The following is a 25,919-nucleotide window of genomic DNA, read 5'->3' as shown; positions in this document are numbered from 1 at the left end:
CTACAACCCTTCTTTGGACAGTTAACGTTCATCTTTGATCTCTCAGCTCCTATCATAAAGCTGATATGTAGTAGACACTCAAATATTTATTTAGTTCAGATGAAAGAAAAAACTCACGATTCACACAATCATTGTAACATTTACTTGCATAATGTCCTCTTCAACTTTTTCATAGGTGTTTTTTCTTTAAAAAAAAAGTGAGAGGAGAAACACATTTATATTGTGGATCTAACGTATTGACAACTAAGCAAAATTTATCTCCCCCTAGCCTCTTCCTTCCCTGTTCCCCCACTATTCCTGTACATATTAACAACAGAAGACTTTTTTCCAGAGGATAATTTAGGAAGAATCCCCTCCTATTTCTTATCCTCCCTTCCTTTCCTCAACTTTCCTGTTCTTCTTTCCTCTTCTTCTTTCTCCTCTCCCTTTTCAGCTTCTCCCTTCTTTTCTTCACTCCTCTCTTCTCTTTGTAAATTGAGCTGTCTTGTACCAGAGCTTAGGAAAACATGTAATGATGAGAAGTGCCCAACATAAGAATGGAAGTCTTTCCTGTTTAGTTTTGTGACTTAACAATGACAAATCGAATGAATGTTTTCTATAAGCTGCCTCCCATTGGTCCAGTTTTAATGGTTCTTACCCAACAGGGCACCTGGAGGACTGCTGTATGAATCCATAGTCTTTCCTAAACCTCTAGGGACGGTTGCAGTGCCATGCTGTATGTGTGAGTGTGTACATATAATTTGAAGAAGCTCTCTAAACTATTCTGATAGAATTCCCTTTCCACCAACTACAGTCCTAGAAGAGAACCCCTCATATAAATGGGTCAATGTCACGCTTTGGTAAACACCTCTCTCCTACTGTCTAGCACAGGGAACTATATTCAATATCCTGTGATAAACCATAATGGAAAATAATTTGGAAAAGAATATATATATATGTATGTATGTATGTACAACTGAGTCACTTTGCTATACAGTAGAAATTAAACACAACATTTTAGATCAACTATACTTGTGAAATTTAAAAAAGGATAAATACCTCTCTCACTACAAGATAAACACCCCAAAGCCATCATATTGGGAACTTGTATATGATGACTTATACAATGAAGCCCTGAAGGGGACAGGTGCATTTCCTGTAAAATATTTTTTCATACTGAGCAAGGATACCCTGTCATTGGCCCTTGACCCTAAGTATGAATCAGCATCTATTGGGGAGCCTTAAAAAATTAGATGCTTAAGTTTCATCCCCAGAGATATAAATTCAATTGGTCCAGTCTTCGTTCAAACATTGGCATTTTTTAAAGCTTCTCAGGTATTTCTCATAGGTAATCAGAACTGAGAAACATTTCCCAAACTTTTCATAATTAAATGGAAAAACCAAATCTGTGTCATTTGAGGAGTTTTGTATATATATTACGAAGAGTGAGATCCAAGCTCATTTAATATTTTTGCCCCCAAAATTGTAGAAATGAATAGGAAGGTATTATATGAACTTTTTACAGTGCAACAGATTATTAGGGGCCTAAGTGTATAGATTTGTTGTACAGGCTGTAATAAACAAGAGATTTGGTGAACAGAAAAGAAACAAGGAGAATATCCTGAATGAAAAACACCGAGGGCCCAAGGAAGGGATGGAAAAGTACACAGAAAAGTAGAACAAGGATACATAGGGGAGAAACCAAAATGGAAAAGAGAATAATAAAACAAAACAAAACAGTAGTTAGACGAGAAGGAGAAAGGATGCACAACTTAAAATGTTAGTCAATTTTTTATTAATTTTTATAATTTTCCACTACTTTATCCAATACCATATCTAGGTTTTTGGCCAATATTAAAACTAGATATCCAGTACACTCTTCTTAATCCATTTCCATTCCATGAAAAAATTTAAAGATGAATTATTATATGTAATGTGTATTTTTACATTTATGTTTTCTGATAGATCATTTTACATGATAGAAATTTACCCTTAAACGGCATTTCAAGGATAGAAACAAGGACAGAACAATTAAATACAAAAACAAAAGCAAAACCTTTATTCTTTTGGCTTGATTGTAATGTGGTTTACCATTCTTTATGGTAATAGCATTTTCCTGCATGCATTTCACCAACACACTACAAGTCAATAGCTTTAGTATAAAGAATCTACATTTAATGTTGCTTGTGAAATAAACACAAAATGTTTTGCTGTAACTGGTAATATAATTTCACTTATATAATTTTTGTGGGAAAAAAAAACCCCTTGGATCCCTTATCATATCTGATAAAGTTCTAGTGCCATATGGGTCAGTAAGAATAAGATCTATCTCTTTAAACAAACACAGGAAAAGACTGATGATTTAACTGAATAAAAAGACTAGGTGGAAACATCTGATTCAAGCAATGTCAAGAATATCAACTGATCGTTCCTTAAGCCTCTTTATGATGATAAGGCATCACTATTTGAAAGCAAATAAATGCTGGACTCGGTCTGAGATTTGTTTCACATCGAAATGTGTGCAAATTTTACAGTACTAATAAAAAAGCAGGAACCTACACTGCATGTTAGTCTTTGTTTCTTATTTTGTGAAGTGCTCTAATTTAAAAGTGCTAGGAACAGAAACTAACAATAGTGACTGTGACATCAACCTGAAGATACTTTTAATTTCTCATTTTATGTACAAAAGGCTGAAAAATAAAATAAAATGAACTTTGTACAGTATTTATATTTTCTTAGAAAACTCTAACCATATATTTTCAACAGAATTAAGCAGCTTGCAACATGTTTGTACATTGGGCTTTTTACCATAGAGTATTCAATTAAGATTGGAAAGATAAAAAGCAAGAAGCTCTTCATTGTTTGCTGCAACCTATTGCTTAATGACATGAAGAATGAGGTCTTGGTAGAACAATTTGCTTCACTTTTCCACTGACATATGGCTTCCCATACTAGACTTCTGAACAGTGGAAGAAATAAGATGCAGCAGCAGAGGCAAGATAAACATGCAGCAGTGACAGCTTCAAACTATAATGAAACCAATTACATCATATTACCTGTTGAAAGCTTGCAAACTATACTTACTGTGGTACATATTTGATGCAATAAATACTGTGCTTAAGTCATCATTTTTGTTTGCTCAAACATGCACCACTGGGTAAAATTACTATTTACAAAGCAGACTTTTATTTTTTAAATTGACATATACTATGTCAACCTTACCAAGAGCAGAAGATGGCTAAACAATACTGCAGGAAAAAGCAGAATCAACTTTATAAAGTGGTGGTGGGGAATGTTTTTGGTCAATTCAGGTTTTTAGAAAGGACTAATAGGATATTTTTATTTTATGCCAAAGGACACTTATCAAAAATGTTATAGTCATGCTGCCAGGACTCTGAAAGACTATGTAATGGTGTATGTGTGTGTGTGTGTGTGTGTGTGTGCGTGTGTGTGTGTATACATATGTATGTATATACACACACATATACATATGTACATATATACATGAACATGTAATGGGTTATGTAAAAATAAAACAACTTTTTAATGCTTGTGAATTGTATGGAACATTTACAGGCACAGTAAAATTTTTCTGAATGAGACACCTTAAAAACATGAATAGCTATTTAAGCACCTCAAAAATCTAAAAACATCCTGACACAAGAAGTAAACTCTTTCCTTTTGTGGTGTGATTTTTTTTTTTCATGTGAGAATGACAAGTGCAGCATGCCTTCATTTAAAATATATCCAGTTACACAATAGAGAAACATAGAATTTCTTACCTTTACTCCCTTTCCCCAAACATAAACCCATTTACAAAAATAGTCACATATAATAGTAAACAACCTGTGAATTAAAAAAAAAGTGATAAATTCACAGCATACATTTCGTAAAAATATGGCAGGCGTGGCAGTTAGAACATAAACAGTGGTGACAATTACTGTTATCAAGTGTCACATGTTGAATTTACATAAAAATTTAACTTCCCTCCCCCCTTTAAATTGGTTCCTAGAGTCTGAGTAGCCATTACGCTCTGCTCTTCAGCAGTGTCAGCTGGTTGTGAACACAGAAACCTCCTGTCGATGCTGTTTCTCTGGTTGGTTGAGTCCCAGTTTGCTGACCAGAGGCCCCTGTCTTGTTATAGGCACTGACCTTAAGTATACATTTGTAAAAACAGTCAGTTTGGCATAGACCTCCTGTGGGAGTCCTGTTGACACAAACACATCACCATCACGGGCTGTAAACAGTTGATCACAAAATGGAATATTCTTTGTTTCTTTTTACTTTCTGCTTTCCCTGATATCTTTCCCTTTGTCTTCCTTTTCTGATTTGTCTTTTTCAAATTTTTCTTTTTCTGGTTTGGTCACACTGTCATAGGAAGGTGGAGACGTGGTGGAAGGTGTCATATCGGTTTTCTCTGGAGTGGAATTCTCATTTAGTTTATCATTGAGGATATCTTCTTTGATGGGTGTTCCATCACCTTCTTTGCCTTTGTCTTTCTTATATATACATGAAACTTTTTTAACTTTTTGCTTCAAGAGGTAGCGTCTATAAGCCCTCTGGATAACAATAGCAGACACCTCCTCTTGTTTGCGTTTCAAAGTGGTTGTAATGGGCTCATAGGAGACTTTGGAGGGGTTCGATGCCATGAATCTCTCTTCCATCTGTATTCGAAGGGCATCCATCTCTCCACTCTCACCCAAAACACGCTTTGTAAAGGCAAATAAAATGTCGAGGCAGTGGATCCGGTCCCCACTGACCATGGGCAGATCCATGGCAATGAGCTGGACTTTGTTTGGTTTTGCTATGAGAAGAGGAGGATCCAGGGCAGCCGCAAAATCAGAGAGCTTGGAGAACTCTATGAACTGGGTGGCATCGGGATCAAACTTCTCCCAAACCTCATAGAACATCTCAAAGTCATCCTCACTCAGGGGCTCTGCACTTTCTTCAGTAGCAACACTGAAGTTCTCCAGGATGACGGCGATGTACATGTTCACCACGACCAGAAATGATATGATGATGTAACTGACAAAAAAGAAAATCCCAACAGATGGGTTCCCACAGTCTCCCTTCACTGAGCTGCCAGGGTGATCTTTTTCAGGGTCACAGTCTGGAGGTCCGCTATTAAGAATAGGTGCCAGCAACCCGTCCCAGCCAGCGGAGGTGGTAATCTGGAACAGGCAGATCATGCTATTGCCGAAGGTCTCAAAGTTGAACATGTCATCAATTCCAACCTCCCTCTTGACATAGGCGAAGTTGGACATCCCAAAGATGGCGTAGATGAACATGACCAGGAAGAGCAGGAGGCCGATGTTGAACAATGCAGGAAGGGACATCATCAAGGCAAAGAGCAGCGTGCGGATCCCCTTGGCCCCTTTGATCAGACGCAGGATTCGGCCAATCCTGGCCAGACGGATCACTCGGAACAGGGTAGGGGACACAAAATATTTCTCTATCAGCTCAGCCAGAAACATACCTAAGGAAAGCCAGGATACAACAAAAACAATGTTATATTTAATGGCAGCAAATGAAAATTTACATTTCTGAGATAAGCACTAACTAGCTTTACAAAATGTGGACATGAGAATTGGGTATACACACACACACACACACACATACACAATTTCCATGGCCATAATCTGCAATATTTGTTTAGCAAAATGAAACTGATATGTTTAGTGTTATAACATTAATACCTTTATACTAACTGAAGGTATTAATGGTCATTTTTCCTGATTCAAGAAAAGCATCTATCAAGACACAATACATGGTAGCCAAGCATAGAAATGGATTTGTGTTTCTAAAATACTAGTTCCAGTATTTGCATAAGAATTAATGGATAAAGCATGTGATTTTGGATCAGGGATATGAGCGTTCTTACTCTCTGAGATGGTTTTGATCCATTTTATTTGGGAAGTGGCAGAATAACATACAGGAAACAAAGCAGGCTTTCAAGATAGACATACTTGGAACTGAATCCTGATGATTTCATGTATTGCTAAATGGTGATAATAGCTAGTTTTGTTGTTGTTGCTAGGTTTAACATTTACTAAGTCTTTTCTTTGTGCTAGGCATAGTGCTAAGTATGTTTACTTTCATAATCTAATTTAATCCTCACAACACCACTTTACAAAAATACTCTTTGGAAAACCAAGGATTGGAGAGGTGAGATAACTTGCCATAGGTCACAGAGCTGATAAGCAGTGAAAATAGGGAAACGCCAGGTCAGGTCTGTAGGACCCAGGAGTCTCATCCCTTAATCACTATATTATCCTACATACCATCCTCATCAGGATCAAATGGAATGCTACCTTGTTTCAAAGTTCTTCTATCTAACCAGCGAAAGTGTATAAATAGTGGAATACTATTTTTTCTCTCTGCGTATATGATCTCTTTCCTCAAACAGGCAAAACCTTACTTTCAGCACCTCCTTTAGTGTCCTACACACAAACATTTAATATGTATTTATTATATTAATTTGCTTTGAATTTTTGAACAAAATGTCTACTTCTGAAAAAGAATATTACACACCACAGAAAACTATCTGAACCCAAAGATAACATGAAGCTTGTATAACTGAATATACATAAACACACAGCATGCTATTCCAATTATCAAGGACAATTATCCATGGACTATTCGACCACTTGTAATGATTTCTATGTGGACGTGTGCATGAATTGTTTATTCAAAGCAATACTTGTCTGTACTACAGGAGTAGTATGCTAAAGTGGCAGTTATTTTCTTCTGAAATGAGACAAGATGATAAATGAAAGCTGCAGATATAAATTCTTTTTTGTACACATCATTTCATGCACAGCATGCCATTAGAGAAATGACAAGCTGAGAATGGACTAACAATTAGGCTTTTATTTGAAATCTTGGGGTCAATGAGAAAGATTAGTGAAAAAAACTTTAAAGTTTTAAAACACAAATTTTAACTACTAAATTCCTTAAATGAGTAAAAGCATCTCTTCTTACCTACAATGGAGAGAATGACCACCACAAAGTCAAAAATATTCCATCCGATGGTGAAATAATAATAACGAAGAGAGATTAGTTTCAGTACACATTCTCCAGTAAACAGAACAATAAACACCAGATTAATCCAGTACAGAATGTTTGTCATTTCTTGACTCTGGTCATCAGTTTCCACCATCATGGTGACCATGTTGAGGCAGATAAGGATCATGATGCTGATGTCAAAGACTTGCTTGGTTACAAAATCAAAGACCATCCCTTGGAATTTGTTCTGAAACAAAGAATATGTAAAATGCACTTAGAAACTGGAAAAAAAAATCACATTCAACTTATCTGGTTTTAACATAGCAATATGAAAACGCAGCTTTTATTAAAAAATACTCCATGCTTGTTTTACACTTGGAAGAAAATTTTGTATACTGGAATATCCAACTCTTTGCAAACGTATTTGTTTTATTTATACTGTTCATGATACCAGATTTTATAAACTGGTTTTATGTTAATAACGACTTGTTAGGTTCTCAGTGGCCAGAACGTCACCATATGTTCGATGGACAGTTAGTAAATATTTGCCACTATAATGAATCTTTGTTATTCCCTTGTTGGGGGTGAGCATCAAAATTAACTTTGAAGAACTAATGAATAAATACTTTCCCTAGTTTTTTCTATCATTTTCTCCCTAGTTTCTCTCTTTATATCCCCCCAACTGCCAGCAAAGCCACAGAACCTTAAATCCTACCTTAGGGTTCAGCTGAGAAGATGTTTTTAGGATTACAGTTCAAGAAAAAGGACATTAGTGGAATAGTTGGTGAAATCCAGTTAAGTTCTATATTTTATTTTATGGTATTATATCAGGATGAATTTCTTCGTTTTGCTAACCAATCTATGGTTATGTAAGATGTTAAAATAAAGGAAAGCAGGGTGAAGATTATATGAGGTAACTCTTCTATAAGAATAAAATCATCTTTAAAAAAACTGCAGTTCACAATTCAGATGTTCCAACTTTGCCCTATTCCATTTTGACCTTATTTCCAAGCACTAACTAGCCCTACGTCTTGTTTAGGAAATTAAGTCCTCATCTTGTAAACTAGTTCTGCTCATTGCACCCTGTTTTCTTCCTTTTTGCCTCTATCTGCTTAGTATTCAGGCACCCTTGGGCTTGGGCCTTGACTTACCTCTGCTAGGTTGTCCTCTACCTTCTCAACGAGAACTACAGATGTTCTGCTACCTCTATGCTCACAGTCAGTCTGCTTTCCCATATCAGCACGTGTGCCTGGATTCTCTATGCTAGTGTGCTTCCTTCCACTAGTAGAGGCATCCATTAGTCCCCACTGAAATTCTGGGACAACAAACACCACCTGTCTGTTATATTTTGCTATTTTCACTGAATACACATTTAGCCTGCTGAACTGGATTTCTATTGTTTCAGGTGGATCTGTCCTTCTAGGGCCTCCTTCAGCCTAAGTACTTCTAAGTCCAGTTGTAAACCCTTTGTTCTAAGCTCTTGTTTACTGAAGTTTACTTTTCCAAGTCTGTTTATATATGTTCCCCTTATTTCTACCATTCTGATATTTCCTGCCACTCTTGTACCATATCATTACATCTTGTTTCTCTGTCTCCTCTGTCATAACATGTCTCTCAAGGGGTATTACCAGACACCCCTGCTCAATCTGGTGAATCCTAACTCAGTTTTAAGATTTAAGCCCTCTGTGATCTCAGAAAACTTTGTGCTTACATTTGTCGTAAAACTGATGACACTTTATTGCGAACGGTTTGCTCTTATTTAATTTTAAAACTTTTCTCTTCCGCAGATACAGCACCTAGAGTGTAGTAGATTCAAAATTGCTTAAAAGCAGAAACTTGCTGTTTATTTTCATGTCAGCATGATCAATAAAAAGCTCCTTAGATTCTCGGCCCATTTAGTTTTCTAGTGCGTTATCTCAACGTACAACTCCAATTCCCAGTCACAGATCACTGTCTCCAATCTAAATTTCAGAATATGCTGGAGGAAGCTATATAAACTTGAGGCCTTGTTCACCAAAGATGTATGTTCTGTCACTTTCTCCTGGCCCTTGACAATGATTAGCAATCCTTTGTCCCTCACTTGCTCCCAGGATAGTTTCAAACTTCTCAGAAATGTCCCATTCTTGTACCCTCTATTCTTACTTCTTTTTTGAGAACACTGAAGTCAATTGGTATAAAGAAACTCCTCTACTTCCTTGTTCATTTTATATTATCTTGATTTCCATACCTATCTTTTTCTGTATTACTTCATATTCATTGGAGGACTCAGTCCCTTTCCCTCTCTAACCTAGTCTGCACTGTTCTTGAGCCACATCCTGTGCGATTTTATTCTATATTTATTCCCTTTCTCTTCAATCTCTTCCTCTCCAGAACTCCTGCTTTGCTCTGAACCTAATTTCTCAATCTTTAGAAACTTTATTTTACTTCTACTTCTAAACATTCATTCTCTTTCAGATGCTAATTTTGATTGTCAAATTCTGTTAATTAGCATCCCCAATTTTTTCTTCATTTATGTCCCTACCTCATATTCGGCATGACACCGCTATTCATCCAGTTGTGTAAGGCGGAAACTCATAAGTCATCTTTGCTGCTTCCTTCTTTACTTCTCATAGTCAATTAATAAACCATTTAATTTCATTCCTGTGCTAGCTCACAAATCCATCCATTTCATTCATCTCCATACCGTTCTGATTCAGGCTGCCTATCATCTCTGAAATAGTTCCAAAACGAGTCTACAACACACATACTGCCTCTGTCAATGCTGGCTGAGTGATATTCACAAAACCCAAAATGACCACGTCCCCTTCAATGGCTTCCCATTGTTCTAAGGTCAAGACTACTCTTGAATATCGCCTGTGAAGCCCAGAAAAGTCTGGCCCACCCGAACCTCTTCATTCTCACCACATCCCAAATGAACCCCCACTCTCTGCACTCCAGCCTCACTGGCCTTCCTACCTCAGAGGCTGCACATATATATTCCTCTTCTCTTCCCATTTTGCCTATTGACACTTTCTCATTCTTCTTCAGGCCTCAGCTCATGCTTCAGTGAAGCCTTCCCTAACTTCCCTGATTAATTGGCCCCTTCTTTCTCATCAGCTCTCACAGCCAAATGGATTCTTTCCTTCTTGGATATTTCTATTTGTTGGTGTGACTATTTGATTACCAAATAGACTCTCTATGGTTCAATATTTAATTCCAAATGCTTAGCATAGTACACTGTTAATGAATGACTGAATGGATAGGTTTTACCGAATCGTTTCTTAATTTGCCAAATTGTTGGCAATAATATTCTAACTAAAAGCCCTAATTGTTTCCTGTGCATCCCTGCCCCTGTCCAGGTAAATCTGTCTTTTGATGTAATTAAATAGCCATTAACAATTTTTTTTCTCAATCATATATCTATATATATGCTTCTTATTGATAAATCTCAGTCCTTCACTAATTTACCTCTTCCTATAATGGTGAAGTGCCCAAGGCTTCATGCTCAGCACTTTTTGTTTCTTTTTTTTAAATATATTCTAATTATCTTTCAAAAATGAATCTATGCTTCAGACTCAGTGTCTGACAATGACATCTCTAAAATCCTTCTCTCATATCCACGAGGCCTAAACTTTTCAAATGCCTTTATAAGACTTGTTTCTGTTAGTGGAATCAATAACTTCATAAAACATTAACCATTTTACATTCTTAATTATCTACATGTCCTCCCTCTTTTCCTATATTTTATAGCTGCCTCATCCCACTGAGTCTTCTTGTTGGCTCATTTATTTCCTGTGTTCCAGTCCTATTGGCATGACCCCATATTATGGACTCAACCTCTTGTATATAAGGGTTCCTCTTCTTGTCTTAGGCCCAGCATTATTTTGTCTCTAACATCTTCTTATACCGGTCTCTAAAATCCCTTTTTATTCACATTACTGTGCTGTTCATTTAACTATATTATATTTTTATTTGGCTTAATCAAGATTGATTTCTTCAGACTCATAATGGTAACCTTGACTCATTCAACCCAGAAAACCTTGTGTTTGTTTACTACTCACTATTTCAAATGTATCACTATTCTCCACTACAGTATTTATTTCCATGACTTTGGAGTATATGTCTTCTCTGCTTTTCTCTCCATCCATTCAAGTTGCATTATTTCTCAAAGGATGGACTCAAACTGTATATTCCTTATGTTTTGTCCAATATAACTATCCACTTTCTTTGAGCTTTTGGCCAACTTACGAACAGAACATAAGCTTGGTCAGTTTTACGTCGTCACTAATGGAGTCATAGAGTCATGATTCCTGGGGAATGCTGGATTGCCTTGTACCATGAATACCTTGGGGGAGGAGTTCTGAAACTTAATATCTGAGCTGTTCTTTCAGGCATTATGGAAGAACTCAGGGACTCTCCCTGCAGCAACCAAACAGAACCAGTAGCCATTGGCAAATGTACATTTGGAATAGTCATAAAAAGTCATAAAGAATGATGTCATCTGACTTAGGAGTAAAATGCCAGGAGGAAATAGATTTTTCTTAAAAACCAGGAAAAAACAAGACGTGACTTGTTTCATTAATGATTTCATTTGGTCTGCAGCATTGGACAGAATATGGTGCATATGCAAGATGTATCAGTTACCCCAGTGGGTCCCCACTGTGCTCTGAGAACAGTCAGTATCCTCACACTATGTGTATATGAATGTGTTTTCCTCTCCGCATTATTAGCAGCACTCTATGACATCAATCCTATGGAATAATATTGGCATATAAATCCGAACATTTTAATTTATACATATTTTATGTCTATATAAAATATATTACATAATTTATACATATTATGTATATATAAAATAAAAATACTTAGGCTACTTAGGCAAGCTAGTCACATTGCTAAGGCAAAAACCTTGTTTTGCAAATGCACAATAATTAGTATCTAGCAATTTGGGCTGTAAAAGTGATAGATAACATAGCTTTTACTAATGGTGAAAGTATGTTATTCTTACAGCAGGTCGAGGTATGGGTTTTTGTGGTTTCTTTGAACCCAGTTTTTTCATTGCATTGTAGTATTTCTTCTGTTCTTCTGTCATAAAAATGTCTTGACCTCCAAAGTAAAGAAATGAAAGGAAAACTTGTAAAAATCCCGTTCTTTGCTAGCTATAAAGTCCATCTTAGTAATTGTGTGAAACATGGCTCCACATTTTATTCTGATGTTACTAATTAATATATGTATTTTAGAGACGTGTATATTCAATGCATAAGTTGCGCCATATCGGTCAGCTTTCTATAGTGCAAATATCAACACACACTGTATGAACTGTCAATCACACACTCATGCATGATTAAGTGTCTCAAAATGATTTCTGAATTTTGTATTCTTTCTTTCTGGTGACTGCATTTGGAGCCAAAATGAAATACTATGGTATGTTTAGTTCACATTTTAGAGCAGAGCTAAAGCTTTAGTATACTTATCTTCTTTTTCTGTTGATTGAAGTTATCTATGATGACACCAATGAAAAGATTCAGAGTGAAGAATGACCCAAAGATAATAAAGATGACAAAATAAAGATACATGTACAGATTGTCTTCATACTTGGGTTGTAATTCTACCTACAAAATATGAAAAATGATAACTATTAGACCTAATACTTGTTTCATAAAAAAGACATCAGTGAATGTTCAATTCTCAAAGCAAAGCATGTCTCTATCAACGGAAATTTTAAAAAAAACAGATTTTATGAAACATCAAGTCTGACACATCTATTGAAGAGTCTCTAAGACTGTTCACTGACTGAAGAAAGTGAAAAAACGCATAGAAAAGCTTGAATAATTAAAAGCGGTTTCACCCAATACGTGACTGGATTATGAATGCACTTTGAAGACCCCAGTGGGGCACGCAAAGTGAAGATTTCCTCTTCCTACAGAAGAGGTATTAGAGTCACACTAGTCTATGTTTTAAACTTTCAAATTTTACTCTCTCTGACTCAGTTTCCTCATCTGTAAAATGAAAAAAAAAAATAGAACCTACTCCTTTTATGCCTTTTATGGTAGTTGGGAAGGTTAAACATGTTACTACATGAGAAGTGTTAGAACAGCGCCTGGCCAATAGTAATAGCTAAGTGTAAAGCTTTGATTCCTATTACATATTTCTCTTGATAGACTAGAATTATTATTGTATGTGTGGATATAGGTACATCAGCAGGATCTTTCCATTCTGAAAATGAGTCTATTGATTCATCCTCCTACTCAGCAGGCCTTAAGCACTGTTTCTGAAACAATGAAGCCCTCCTTCGTCCAGCCCAATTCTGATAAAAAGAAGTACGACAGCTGGTTTTAGTTTTGGCTGTAATCTGTAGTTGAGGTCTCACAGGACATTCTTCTAACCAACTCAGTCAACCAGTCACAGGTGGCAATGAAGGCAGATAATGACCCATTGTGTCATGAAATCAATTTAGAGGGTAATGGCCAACATGAATTTCTTTTCTAATGAAATAGGGTAAAATAGAAAATATTGGAAATATTGTAAAAGTACCTATTCTTTGATGAGACTTTTCTTTTACTAATGCGTGTGTGTAGCGGACAGTGATAAAACATGATATTTTTAAATGCCTTAAAAGTAAATACAATACATACAGAAAAGTGCATAGCACATAAGTGTAAAACATAATAAATTCTTATAAAGTGAATTTCAAAACCCGAGATGTCAGAAACCCTTCATGTGTCCTTCCCAAACATAAATTTTACCATCCCCGCTAGAGGTAATCATTATCTTGACTTTTACAGTAATTATTTCCTTGCTTTTTCTTTAGAGTTAGCACCTAAGTATGCATTCTTGAACAATAAGGTTAGTTGTGTCTACATTTTGTCTAGTAGACGCATTTGTTATAGCAATTATATTTTAAGATTCATCTGTATTATAATGTATGCTGTATTTATATATCATTTTCAACACCGTATAATACTTAATTATTTGCCTAGTTCTACTACTTTTGAGTTGTTTCCAGTTTCTCACTAATGCAAAAAAACTTATTTTCAATCTTGTAAAATAGATTCTCCTATATATGTACACAAGTTTCTATAGAATATACAGATAAAAATGGAATTGTGGGGTTAAAGAATAGCTTGAGCTTTAATCAATAATGCTGATAATGCTCAACTTTTTTAAAGCAATATGTACCCATTTCCCCCGCCAGCATACTAGAGTCCTTGTTGCTGTTTATTCTTGGCAGCCCTTATAACTATCAGACTTTTCTAATATTGCCAATCAGGAAGATGTGTAGGTAATATCTAATTTTGGTTTAAATTTTTATTTCTTTATTGACTAATGGGAGTAAGAGTGAATAAACTTTTATAATTATAGTGGCCAGTTGGATTCCATCTTTTGTAAAGTGCTTGAATGCCGAGGGGTTACATAGCAGATAGTGTACGCTAGGTTATTAAGGAAGAAACTGAAAGTAAGTTGCATGTCATGTAGGTTATTAAGAAATGTGGAGAGAACTTTAAGTGAATTAATCAAATAGGTAGAAAACTACTGCAGAAAATGAGATAATATAAGAAAGCCCTTTTAGTGAGTGGTAATAAATAATAAATTATCACTATTATTCAAAAAAGCCCATAACTGGGATTCCTGATAGTAACAGAGATACAATGGAGGGCGTTAAGTGCTTGCATTCTATATTTTAAATAAAGTGAAAAAAAATCAGGAACACTTTCTAAGGTGTCAGGGATATAACATTTTGAGCTTAATCACTATGCTCTGGCAATATACCAGAAGCCAATCTCTTTTTCAAAATGTGATTTCCTCGATTATTATTAAATTAACAGAGATTATACAAAATTTCAAAAGTGCTGATGTGTATAGGTAGGTTATGAAAGCCCCTTCCTTCTACCACAAAATCTCACTTCCCAGAGAGAAACACCATTCGGTTTTTTGTATGTTTGTTTTGTTTTCTGTTTGTTTTTTTCCACCATTAGTCTGATCCTTTCTTATCACAAGAAAGATGAAAAGCTGGAAAAAAATCTATGACAGATGAAAAAGTGCCTGTGAGGGCTTTTAATTCATGGCGAGAACTATCAGAACCAAAAATAAAATGTATCATTTTGCAAACAGAGTCAACAAATTCTTAAGTGCCAGGCGCCATGCTAGATATTAGGAAGATATATTAAAAGATTCACAGTAAGTAGAGAAATATATTCCCATCGAATTTTGGAAAAAGTAATGTAAGGTTGAATATTGTATTCTTCTAATATAGATGTACTCTATAAATTGATCCATGGTTTTATTTCATTGGCAATATCACTAAATTACAACACTGTAGAAATATTCACTGGATCAAATTAAACAATTTTCCCTCTAAATAGACTTACATTTCGTGAATCAACAGCTGCATACATGATATCCATCCACCCCTTAAATGTGGCCTGTAAAAAAAGTCACATCATTTAATTTTTTCCTTCACAAATTATCATTCTAAGAAAGAGATTAAATATCAAATTGATTGACCAAGATTCATTCAAAAACAGTATATAGTATAGTTTGGAATTAATATTTAAACTCTTTGGGCAAAGTTTTACAACATATGCTTTGAAAGCTCTTCCTTCGTATTCATCTACAACAGCTTTCTATGAGACTTTAACATCTATAATTAAATCATGATGGATATAACAATATGCTAATGTAAAAGCAATCATCAACAACCTTTGACTCTGATGTATCTACAAGACTATAACACGAAATAATTTCAGGTATATAGTACTACCTTCAGACAAACTAAAGAATATGCTGCATTGTTTGCTCTTAATACTTTCTTTTCTGCTTATCCTTTTCTAAATGATATTATCACCAACCATCAATTTTGATGGTTTGTTCTTGAAACTCTCCTCAATATTGCTAAAGATACTATTTTGAGGCAATTATTCTATAAGAAGCATTCTAATCCGAAAACAAACATTATATTTAACTGCAATTTACTTTTTAAAATATTGGAGGGGGGAGAGGTGCATAATAATCCTGAAGACAAGTCTTGTGCATTGTTTTCCAGTTCCTGAGCGCCACAGGACCCCACGATACTCACCTCGTGCTGGGTATTGTGTAGGTGGATCATCTCAGGGAACATGTGGACATGACTTAGCGTGGTCAGTTGAGAAGCTGAATGGATTTTTATGAAATTATAGCCGACATAATACACTTGATAGGAAGGTTTTCATTTGCAAGAACTCAATCTCCCTATCTGAAAGTGTTCAAGCAGCAGGCAGGAAGATAGAAATCAAGGCAGGAGTCCGTGTGAGGGTATATTTGGTTATGGTGGTGGTGAAGGTTGGGTGGGTGGAGACTTGGCAAGGGTTTAGAGACTGCCTGGTACCTGAGAAGGAAGACAGAAATCTACGATCCCTCCCACAGCCATCTTTCCAAGCCTACCCTCGGGCCGGTGCCCCTACTTTGCTTAGGTAAGGGACAGGGGAAAACAGTGGGAACCTACACAGAAAGCTCAGTAACAAAGACCTGTGCTGGGAACATGAGGCTTATTCCGGGAGACTGTAAACTTTGTAGAGCTGTCCAGTTTCCAATACGGTGCCGAAAAGACAGTTCGGCCATGAGTGAGGAAGAAGCTAGGCAGATGGGCTTGAAAAGGATGTATTTGTAAACAATGAGAAAGAATAATTTTGGACTCATTTTAATAATATATCACAGTGAATAATAATAGGTTACTTACTACTTGAAGCAGAGAAAGATACCCGAGTCCCACGTTATCAAAATTGACTTTCACATTCTTCCACCGGGCAGTTTGGTTGCTGTCTATGAGGGCCTTACACTCACTGTAGTTGTTGACCACGCTGACATCAAACATTTCTCCAGTGGTGTAGTTAATACAGTGATAAAACTTTCCAGCAAAGAGATTCACTCCCATGATACTGAATATTAACCAAAAGATCAGACAAACCAGAAGTACATTCATTATGGATGGAATGGCTCCTAAAAGGGCATTGACAACAACCTGGCACAGAAATGAGATGGAAAAAGAAGTGAAAAGAGAGTCAGATCTATGGAAGGACTAGGAATTTAGGTCATTACATATGCAAACTGATATAGAAAATATGAAAATCATTCTAGTACTGAAAGTTTGATTCTCTTTTGAAAAAATTAAAATAGCTACTGCAAAAACAGTAGAGTTTAAATGGGTAAAGTGAAAAGAAATTAATAGCTAGCCATTCCTTTCTATGCAACCATGTGCACACAAGCATAGGAGCACACACACCTACACACATCATCTGTTTCTGGTTGTTTTTGCAACATTCAGAGAAAGCCCTAAGTAACTATTTTAAAATATCACCAAAAAAGCATCTAAAAGTTCTTTTTTGAATAGCTAAATCTACTGAGCCAGGGCATCATTGTTTCCTCAGTGCTGAGGGTATGTGGTCTCAGGTTTTGTGCCCCAGGGGATGACAAATGGCAGCATGAATTCCTCCCGGTTCTTTTGTACCACCTTTCTAAATGAGTGTTAGATTTCCACAGCTGACCTACTTTTTAGTCATCTCAGCCTTCGTTTGAAAGCTAAAAGGCCAGGTTCGGATTTTAAAAGGCTCAAAACACATCACATGGAGCAGGGAAGAAAAATGGTGAGGAACAATTTGGTGGTTTCAAATTATAGTGAGTGGGATTTCCTGCACATTTATAAACGAAATGAACATAACTAATCTTGACTCACATCAGAAACCTACACATGATGCTAGAAACTTCCCACAGAGTGAAAAAATCTAGTTAGAAGCAATCTAATTGTTTCTAATTAGAAGCAGTTATTCAGGCATTATATTCTGTGAGTGCCTCCAATGGTGTCAAGTTTATGGATGTCCGACAGATATTATTGATAGATTGGTTACATAAGTATGAATGTGGAAGACACAAATTCAACATGGACTTCTCATGTCTAAGGTTAAAAATGGCAGTTTGTTTTCAATTATAATTCCAGCAAATTCTAAAGCATTTGGTCTTACCCTCATGCCTTCAAACCGGGATAAGGCTCTCAGTGGCCTCAGAGCTCTTAGTGTTCTGAGGGATTTGATGGCACCAAGTTCTGAGTAGCCCAAAGCATTTGCAGTTAAGCTAACCAATGAGACCTATACAGAAAAAGCAACACAATTTCCTTATTCACAGGCAAAAATGCATATGCAATTCAACCTTTCTCTATGCAATAAACCAGTAGTTCTCAAATTTTAGTGACTATCAAAATCACCTGGAGGGCTTGTTGCAACCACAGATCACCGGCCAAGGTTTGAGGTGGGGCCTGAGAATTTCCATTTCTTCAAATTCCCTTGTGAGGCTAAGGATACTGGCCTGTGTGTGCCACACTTTGAGAACCACTGCTATAAACTTGTGAAAAAGAAGACGCTACATATGTTCCTTTTTCTTTCAAGATTCTTGACAAGAAAACTTTTAAAAATTAAATGTAAAGCAAGAAAAAGAATGACACTGAAATGAAATTTTTATCTATAGATTTGTAAAACTGTATCATTTACTATATTATTCAGCAGACCTGGAAGAGAAATTAAAACTTATTTCAAGCATGCAATTAAACTATGCAAACCACTGTTGACTCTGAATATAAACACATTCAGAAAGGTCTAGGTTTCTAAACTCTGGCTTAGTCTTCCTGTAAACGTCAGTGTGAGAGCATAAGATCATTAATTAGGGAAAATTAAAATAATTAAGTAAAAAAAAGCTGAGACTTTAGTATAACTAAATAGAAATTGTCAGAACATTGTTTTCTTTAGTCATTCAAACAGATGACTCACGTAGCTGATGAAAGTTCTAAAATCTCAGCTAAAAAGGAAAAGAACAACTGCCATAGGTGTTGTTCATGTCTGATTAACTTTGAAAATACATAGAAAACTCTTTAAAACTATACAGGCTAAGAAAAGATGTGCATCCGAATTTCAAAAACAAAAAAATGAGAACAGATGTGTCATATAGCTTTTAAGAATATGGTATTAGTGGACATTTGAAAAATACATTTTTTAAGAAAAATAAGTGAAGCACATAGAAAATTTTTACAGTGAAACTTGATTTATTCCAATTAATTTTGCCCATGTAATCTGAAATAGAAAACCCTCTAAATTTGGAAAAAAATTAATCTATAAAAATTTCTTAATTGGTTTTTATATTTTTCCTAAAATCTAAACTGTTAGGCTTTGTAAGACTCCTCTTCACAGATAATTGAAAAATAAAGTTACTGAATTATCATTTACTGTGACGATCTTCTGTATATAAAACAAGAGGACCTATAGTACTTTATCTTCTCTGAAGACAGAATGAAAAATATATAGGCATAAATTAAAGGATGAAAGATAAAAGTTAGGCATAAGAAAATAATTCTGAACAGGGGTAGTATTTATTGGCTAAAGAAGTAGTAAAATATACAATTTTATATGTCTTGTGTAGTTAAATATGACAAGGAGATACATATAGACCCTCTTCTCTTTCTGGGCTTAATTGGTCTTTGGCCCCTATAGTAATCTCCTCTGGTCCATCATTGACACCTCCACCGAATTTCTCTCCCTGAAAGAGTGAGCTTTTCTTGTCACTTTCCATAGATAATTCTTCAGCAGCTTCTTTACTAAATCATAGATCTAAATTTCTTTGGATGGCATCTCAAGTCCTTCAACCTCTTCTCCAATTTACCTTTCTTACCTCAGAATCTTATTACAAAATGCTTTCCCTTGCCCTGTGGCACTGGCCTATCCTATAGGGCTACTTGTTTTGTGAACAAGCCCTGCTTGGCATGTATCAGTGCCTTTAAGGCTTTGGTGTCTTTTCCCTCATCTGTACCTGCTGACATTGTCATCCCTCAAATACCAGCTTGCACTGCACTGCTCTCATGAAGACTCTGCTCCTTCCTCAGTGAAGCAGGTGGGATTTCTAATATAGATGTCATCTTCTTGTTGTATACATATCTGTCCTCACTAGTTGCCTGGCTCGCATAGGCTCAGAAAAATGGCATTCACATTTGTATCTTCCATAGTGAAATGAAAGATCAATAAATATATTTGACACAAAGTGAAATATTGATTAGTTTAATAATTATCATAATAGTTTTCTTAAATCTAAGAAGGTAAATATCAGAATACACTAGGTAATATGAGCAGCAGCTCATAGATTTCAACTAGATTTCTCCTAAAAATTTCTTTATATTTAGGTAACATTGACTTAATGCCTTTATTATCACATAGATAGATTAAATATCAGATAACTGTATTAAAATTTACCAATGTATCATAATCACATAGAGAAAATAAGGAAAAGTATCATCCATAATCTCATTATACAAATAAAAGAACTGGCGTTGTCTTGGTATATTTTTCCTTTGTCTGTAATGTCCAAACACATGTGGTTTCAAGTATTATGTATTGTCTTATTTTATTGCCAGTAAACTTTTGATATAATTCTGTATGTAGCTTTATACATTATTTAGAATATATTTGCTTTAGGCAGATTCAGGGGAAAAAAAGATGTTTCTGTCTCAAATTCAAAGAATTCTCTTTGTCTCTTACAAATTTTTTCTTCTATTTGGTGATTAGAAAATGCCTACGAAGGTTGATATTTTTTCACCTGAAACGTAAAAAATAATTTTCTCCATGAAAGGGCCCATTTTTTTCTTTTGCTAACATCATATGTAAATTTTATATATCAAAATATGTCTTTAATTGCCAAGAAATTATTATAATCAACAGAATATTATCTTTAAAGTTCACTAAACACATTGTGCTTTCCTGAAAATTCTGGAGTCCTCCTCCTCTATTATCTCTGAGCATCATCCTGTCCCCTCCCCCCAAGTTTCCTGTCCCCTGTTCCCACTGACTCACCTAGTCTTTTCTAGACAAAAGCCCTTTAAGTTCCTTTCTAGTCCTTCAAAATGGACTATTAATTTAGAAGGGGTTTAAGAAGTAAATCTCCAAAACCAAATAAAAATGATTTAAAAACATTTTTTTTAGTTAAGATTTTATATGCCTTAAAAAAGTGAGATCCTCCTCAAAATTTTCCCTCAGTAATCAGGAAATAACCTTATATTCATATTTTTTAAAGCGTCGTATTCTGATACTACATCTTACTTTCTCTTCAACACCAGTGTAGTTTCATAAAACTTTTAAATAATTGGTCCATAGCCAATCTGTTTCTACCATCATATAAATCAAGAAGTGCCTCTTCCTATTTGGACTTTCAAATTTTTTTGTAACTAGCAATACATCTGCGGGGCAAACACTGTACAACAGGCTCTGGTGATGATAGATATACTAACATCAAAGATAACCTTTAAGAATTTAAATACCATTATTGTGTGAAATGTGAGAGTGATAAAAGCAAAACTTCTACATTAATATGTTATTTTGTATAACTTGGAATCTTAAGTATTAAACTAAATCAATACATATAATAAGTTGGCATTTGACTGGCGCATTTTCTTACTAGGAAAATGGGAACCATCATTTATATTTGGGGCCACGCAGTATTTACCGAGTGCCTTTTATGTGCCAGGCACCGTTACTAGGACTAGCACTTATCATTCACATGCCAACAGAAGGAAACAAGAATGTGCAGGATACTCACATCAACAATTAGGAAATCTAGCCAGCACCAGGCATTGGTAAAATACATTTGAAAGCCGTATGCAACCCACTTGAGAAGCATTTCCAGGATGAATATATAAGTGAAAACTTTGTCAGCATATTCTAGCATGGTCTTAATGGTTTTTCGCTGTTCAATATATATATCTTCAAAGGCCTGTAAGTGAAAAAACTCCATTGAATTTCATTGTCATAAACTGTCTCTAATTGTTATTTCATTAGATAAAAACATGCTGCAAGTCTCTTCTCAGGTGCCTAAGGCTGGAACACTGTGCTTCCCAGAGCTGCATTTTGCTTTATAGTTCTCTATATGCAAATGACTGTTGACTGGGCATTTCAGTCAACCAATTAATTCAAATAATTTTTACATTTTGGTAATAGAGTACCCCAAAGCAGCTTAAAATTCTTGAGACACTTCTAGCTACTTCTCTCTACAGCAGGAGGCAGAAAATCATCTGCAAGCAGCTCTGCTTTGTTCAGCGCAGAGGTGTGGACTGTACCCCTTCAGTAATGCAAATGTAAGGCAAGGAGCCCCCTTAGCTTGGGGAAAGGGAATAGAGTATAATCTCTAGCTTTCTCCTCTATCTCTTGCTAAATCTGCATGTGTATGTGGTGTATATCTGGAACCTCCCTTTACCACCATTTTGCAGAACTCTTTGGAAAGGGAGTGGCAACTCATTTGCAGGAGTCCCTGGGCCTTCTGGAATGAAAAGAGAATTTATCTAATTCACTCCTCTTACAAAAAGAAAAAAAAAAAGAACAAGAAAAAAAAAAACCTATCATGGTAACCTCGTGGTCTGGATCAAGGAGAATTTTTTTTTTTTTGGAGAAATGGGGGATCTGGGCTTGTGAGCAGCGTTCAACAACACAAGGGCCTAAATGCTTTTCAGCTTAAGCTATAGCTGAAGCTAGAAGCCCCTCAGAAGTCAGCCTCTGTGTCAGCATGTTGGTACACTTTAGTGAGCTCTGACTGGGTGTAATTGATAACCGAGAGCTGCTACAGCAAGGGTACTAGTCACCGACAAGAAGTTACAGATCTCTCTCTACTTGGCATTAAAACACAAAGCTGACCCCCTTTGCTCCAAGTACATGACAGTATGCAGGATCCTTACTCAAATCAGAGGGGGGCTTTGAGGCCTCCAGATATAACGCCATAATCTTCCTACTGAAATCAACACACCAAGCACTAGTGACTAATTGAAAAATAAATAAAAGAAATGCAACCACATTTACATTACCAAATGGAAAAGGGTCATACTATTTTCATTATATTGATCAATATTTTGACCAAATTGACCATTCTGTTGAATGAAATCAGATATAAAATAAGGTTGTAATGCTTTCATTTTGCTACGCATTGGTAATTAAGTTGGTCTACTATTTGCCATTCAGTGTGGCTGGCACTAGTGAATAACCATGAACAAGACAGGTGAGTTTTATGCAACAACGACGCTTATATTAAACAGTTTGATATTTGGCTGATAATCCCATATCATGTCTACATACTCATTCTTAATAGGAACTGACTCTGATGACTAAAGGAAAGATCCTTCTTTAAATATTCACAAAAAATCATGCTGATCTAAATTTGATTCAATCTGAGGACTATTCCAGAATACTGAAAATTGCTACTTAAGTAGTGTGCTAGAAATACCATACAGTGTGTCTCATCTTCACAAACACCTTGTTGTAAAAACATGTAACGGGGGTTCAATGAAGGGAAAGGTAAAGGGTTTCAGGTAAAAGTAAAGGAGCAGATCATATGTCACCTACCAGTGCCCCACTGCTGAGCAGGATCATGAAGACAATGAAGGTTTCAAACCAGTTATGCTCCACTATCTTATAGCAAGTTTTTCTCAAGTTCCACCAGAGTTTCCCTTTGCCTTCTTCTATGCTTATCTGACAACACTTAAACTTCCGCACACAGTCTAAAATATGTCAAAGTAAATGAAGAAAAAAATTACTCTTTGATTATGTATATTTGTGTTAGTGGGAGATGCATCTATATTATTACCTGATACATTGTAAATAACTTCATTTTTTAAGATGGCTTTCACTTGTAGAAATAGAAATCCTCTATACCTTTTTTTTTTTTTCCTCTATACCTTTTTAAATCATTCAGTTAACAACTATTTTTTAGTGTTCATGGGACTATTATAATGGATTATATTACATTATAAAAACATATTATAGAACAACAGAAAGAAATAAAATCACCAGAAGTTGATATTTACATCCTATCCTTATCCTATGAGTATGATTCTACTCATATATATTTGATTTCTAATTAGTTCATTTAATGGTATAATATAAACATTTCCCTTTTTGTTACAAGTAAATAGAATTTTGAAAGGTTTCACCATACTTCTCTAAATAAGATTACCAGACATAACCAGAGTTTATATAAAGATTTCACTATTATTGAATATTTATGTCTCTTTAACTGTAGCTATTATCAGCAATAATATAATAAACATCTTCATGTTCTACCAGATCAAAGGCTTGTTAACAAATATTTATTGAATAGCTGTTTATTCAAGGAATTATATTGGACAAATTATAATACTAGAATGTGTAAAACACAGCCTTGCTCTAAAAAAAAGTGTGCATTTTAAGTAGGGGAGATTTGCCCATAGATATTATAGTTATAGAGCACAAAATAAGGTATTGTGAAAGTTTACCAGCAGATTAATTTCTAATACTGAGCCTTACAGAAGAAATGGAATTGGGGCTAGACTTTGACGGGTGTGTAAGAGTCAGGTCTAGTACATGGAGCTGTAAAGGAATGGAGAAACAATGATATAAATAAAACTTGGTGACGGGAAAGTCTGGAAATTGTATGAAGCAGAGAATTGGGAGTCAAGACTAGAAAAGATACTTAAAGCCAATCTGAAAAGGGCCTGAATGACTCAGTTAGAGAACTTAGATTTTTTGTGCTAATGGGGAAAACACTGAAGGAGTTATTTGGGAGGTATGAAGATTTACCTGATAGGAATACTGATTTAGAATGATCTATGCCTGTACAAGGCATTGGATGGCTAGAAGAGAGAAGATGGAAAAGGGTCAAGAGTCTATAAGATTCAATCAACTTAACATTAAAGGAAGTAAAAGCAAGGGTGATGGTGGTGACAGTGGTCAGGAGTCACAAGATACTGCGGAGCTGACAGCACGTGACAGCACTGGCGGCACACAGCATATGGGGGCACTGGGGTTTGAGAGAGAGGTCATGACATAGAGTTTTAACCATGACAGAGAGCTCATGTTCAGTGACTAGAAAAAATGGAAACCTTATTCTGAAGGCGCATAATATTTTAATGCATAGGTACATCAGATGCTACTTTATAAAGTCAGCCAGATCCTGTCCTTTACTTCATGGAAATATAATGAAGTCCTCTTAAATGTTATTGGTTTCTAAAGTAAGAAATAAATAGCATTATATCTCTTGTTTCTTTGAGGCAAGATCTTTTTCACATTTCTGGCTCCCAAAGGATTAAGAAGAATTATATGCCCTGAAAATATTTGTTTAAGGAATTAAATGGAACTCAAGTTGGGTTTTTTTCCCCTAAAGAGGATATGAGATGAACAAACACTGTTTAATATGAAAAGACTAGTGGTAGTAGGAAATGCCAGATTTGGGATACTGATTCACTTCTGAGAGGAAAACAAGGGAATGGGATAAGGAAAGGGTACAAAAGCGGCCAAATCTGTATCTGTCTTGTTCTTAAATAAAAAGTCTGAAGCAAATACGGCAAAAATATTCAAATTGTTAAAGTTTGTTGGTGGGCCTAACAATTGGTCTATTGTTAAAATTGGTCTTTAACAATAGACCAGTTGTTAAAGTTGGTCTATCTATTATTTATTATTGTTTTCTATAATGTTGGTGATATTTCATACTTAAATGCTTTTTTTAACTTCACAAAAGACAAATGTTGATATGACCATAAATATTATTATGCATATATTGTGACCCCCCCAAATAAGCTAATTATCTGGGAAAGAATAATAACTAATACTACAGAAATTATTTATGTGATATACCACTTGAATGTTTTGTAAGGTCATAATTTTTTTCATAATCAATTAACTTCACTGAAATGTGTGCAGAATTTTCGAAGAAACAGTAAAAAAAAAAGTAGCTTCCCTGAAATTATGCTGAACAAATAACTCTTCCTCCGAAATAATTTTAAAATTGACAATTAATATATAAATATTTTTCTCTAATGCATGTAAGTCCAAAAGCAACAGGTGTAAGCAACATAATCATCTGCAAAAGCCTTGAATCCATTAACATCAATTTTGATTTCTAACATTTGTATAATCACATATTTTTAAAATTGG

The 25,919-nt window shown here is 35.4% G+C and overlaps 1 protein-coding gene across 1 annotated transcript in view; it reads right to left on the bottom strand.

Annotated features, from left to right (window-relative positions):
- Positions 1 to 1,752: 1,752 nt before the first annotated feature.
- Positions 1,753 to 25,919, bottom strand: part of LOC130858153 (sodium channel protein type 2 subunit alpha) — a 147,458-nt gene continuing 123,291 nt past the window's right edge. The window contains exons 19-27 of the mRNA XM_057744103.1: positions 23,355 to 23,509; positions 21,565 to 21,738; positions 17,958 to 18,080; positions 16,679 to 16,960; positions 15,333 to 15,386; positions 12,438 to 12,575; positions 11,972 to 12,076; positions 6,961 to 7,231; positions 1,753 to 5,455 (exon numbers count right to left, since the gene is read on the bottom strand). Of these exons, the coding sequence (XP_057600086.1) occupies positions 4,260 to 5,455; positions 6,961 to 7,231; positions 11,972 to 12,076; positions 12,438 to 12,575; positions 15,333 to 15,386; positions 16,679 to 16,960; positions 17,958 to 18,080; positions 21,565 to 21,738; positions 23,355 to 23,509 (2,498 nt within the window). The 3' untranslated portion in view covers positions 1,753 to 4,259. The remainder of the gene's footprint in view (positions 5,456 to 6,960; positions 7,232 to 11,971; positions 12,077 to 12,437; positions 12,576 to 15,332; positions 15,387 to 16,678; positions 16,961 to 17,957; positions 18,081 to 21,564; positions 21,739 to 23,354; positions 23,510 to 25,919) is intronic.

The sequence above is a fragment of the Hippopotamus amphibius genome, chromosome 8, assembly GCF_030028045.1.
Source record: "Hippopotamus amphibius kiboko isolate mHipAmp2 chromosome 8, mHipAmp2.hap2, whole genome shotgun sequence".
Taxonomy (NCBI): Eukaryota; Metazoa; Chordata; class Mammalia; order Artiodactyla; family Hippopotamidae; genus Hippopotamus; species Hippopotamus amphibius.
This window is presented reverse-complemented; position numbering and strand designations above follow the sequence as displayed.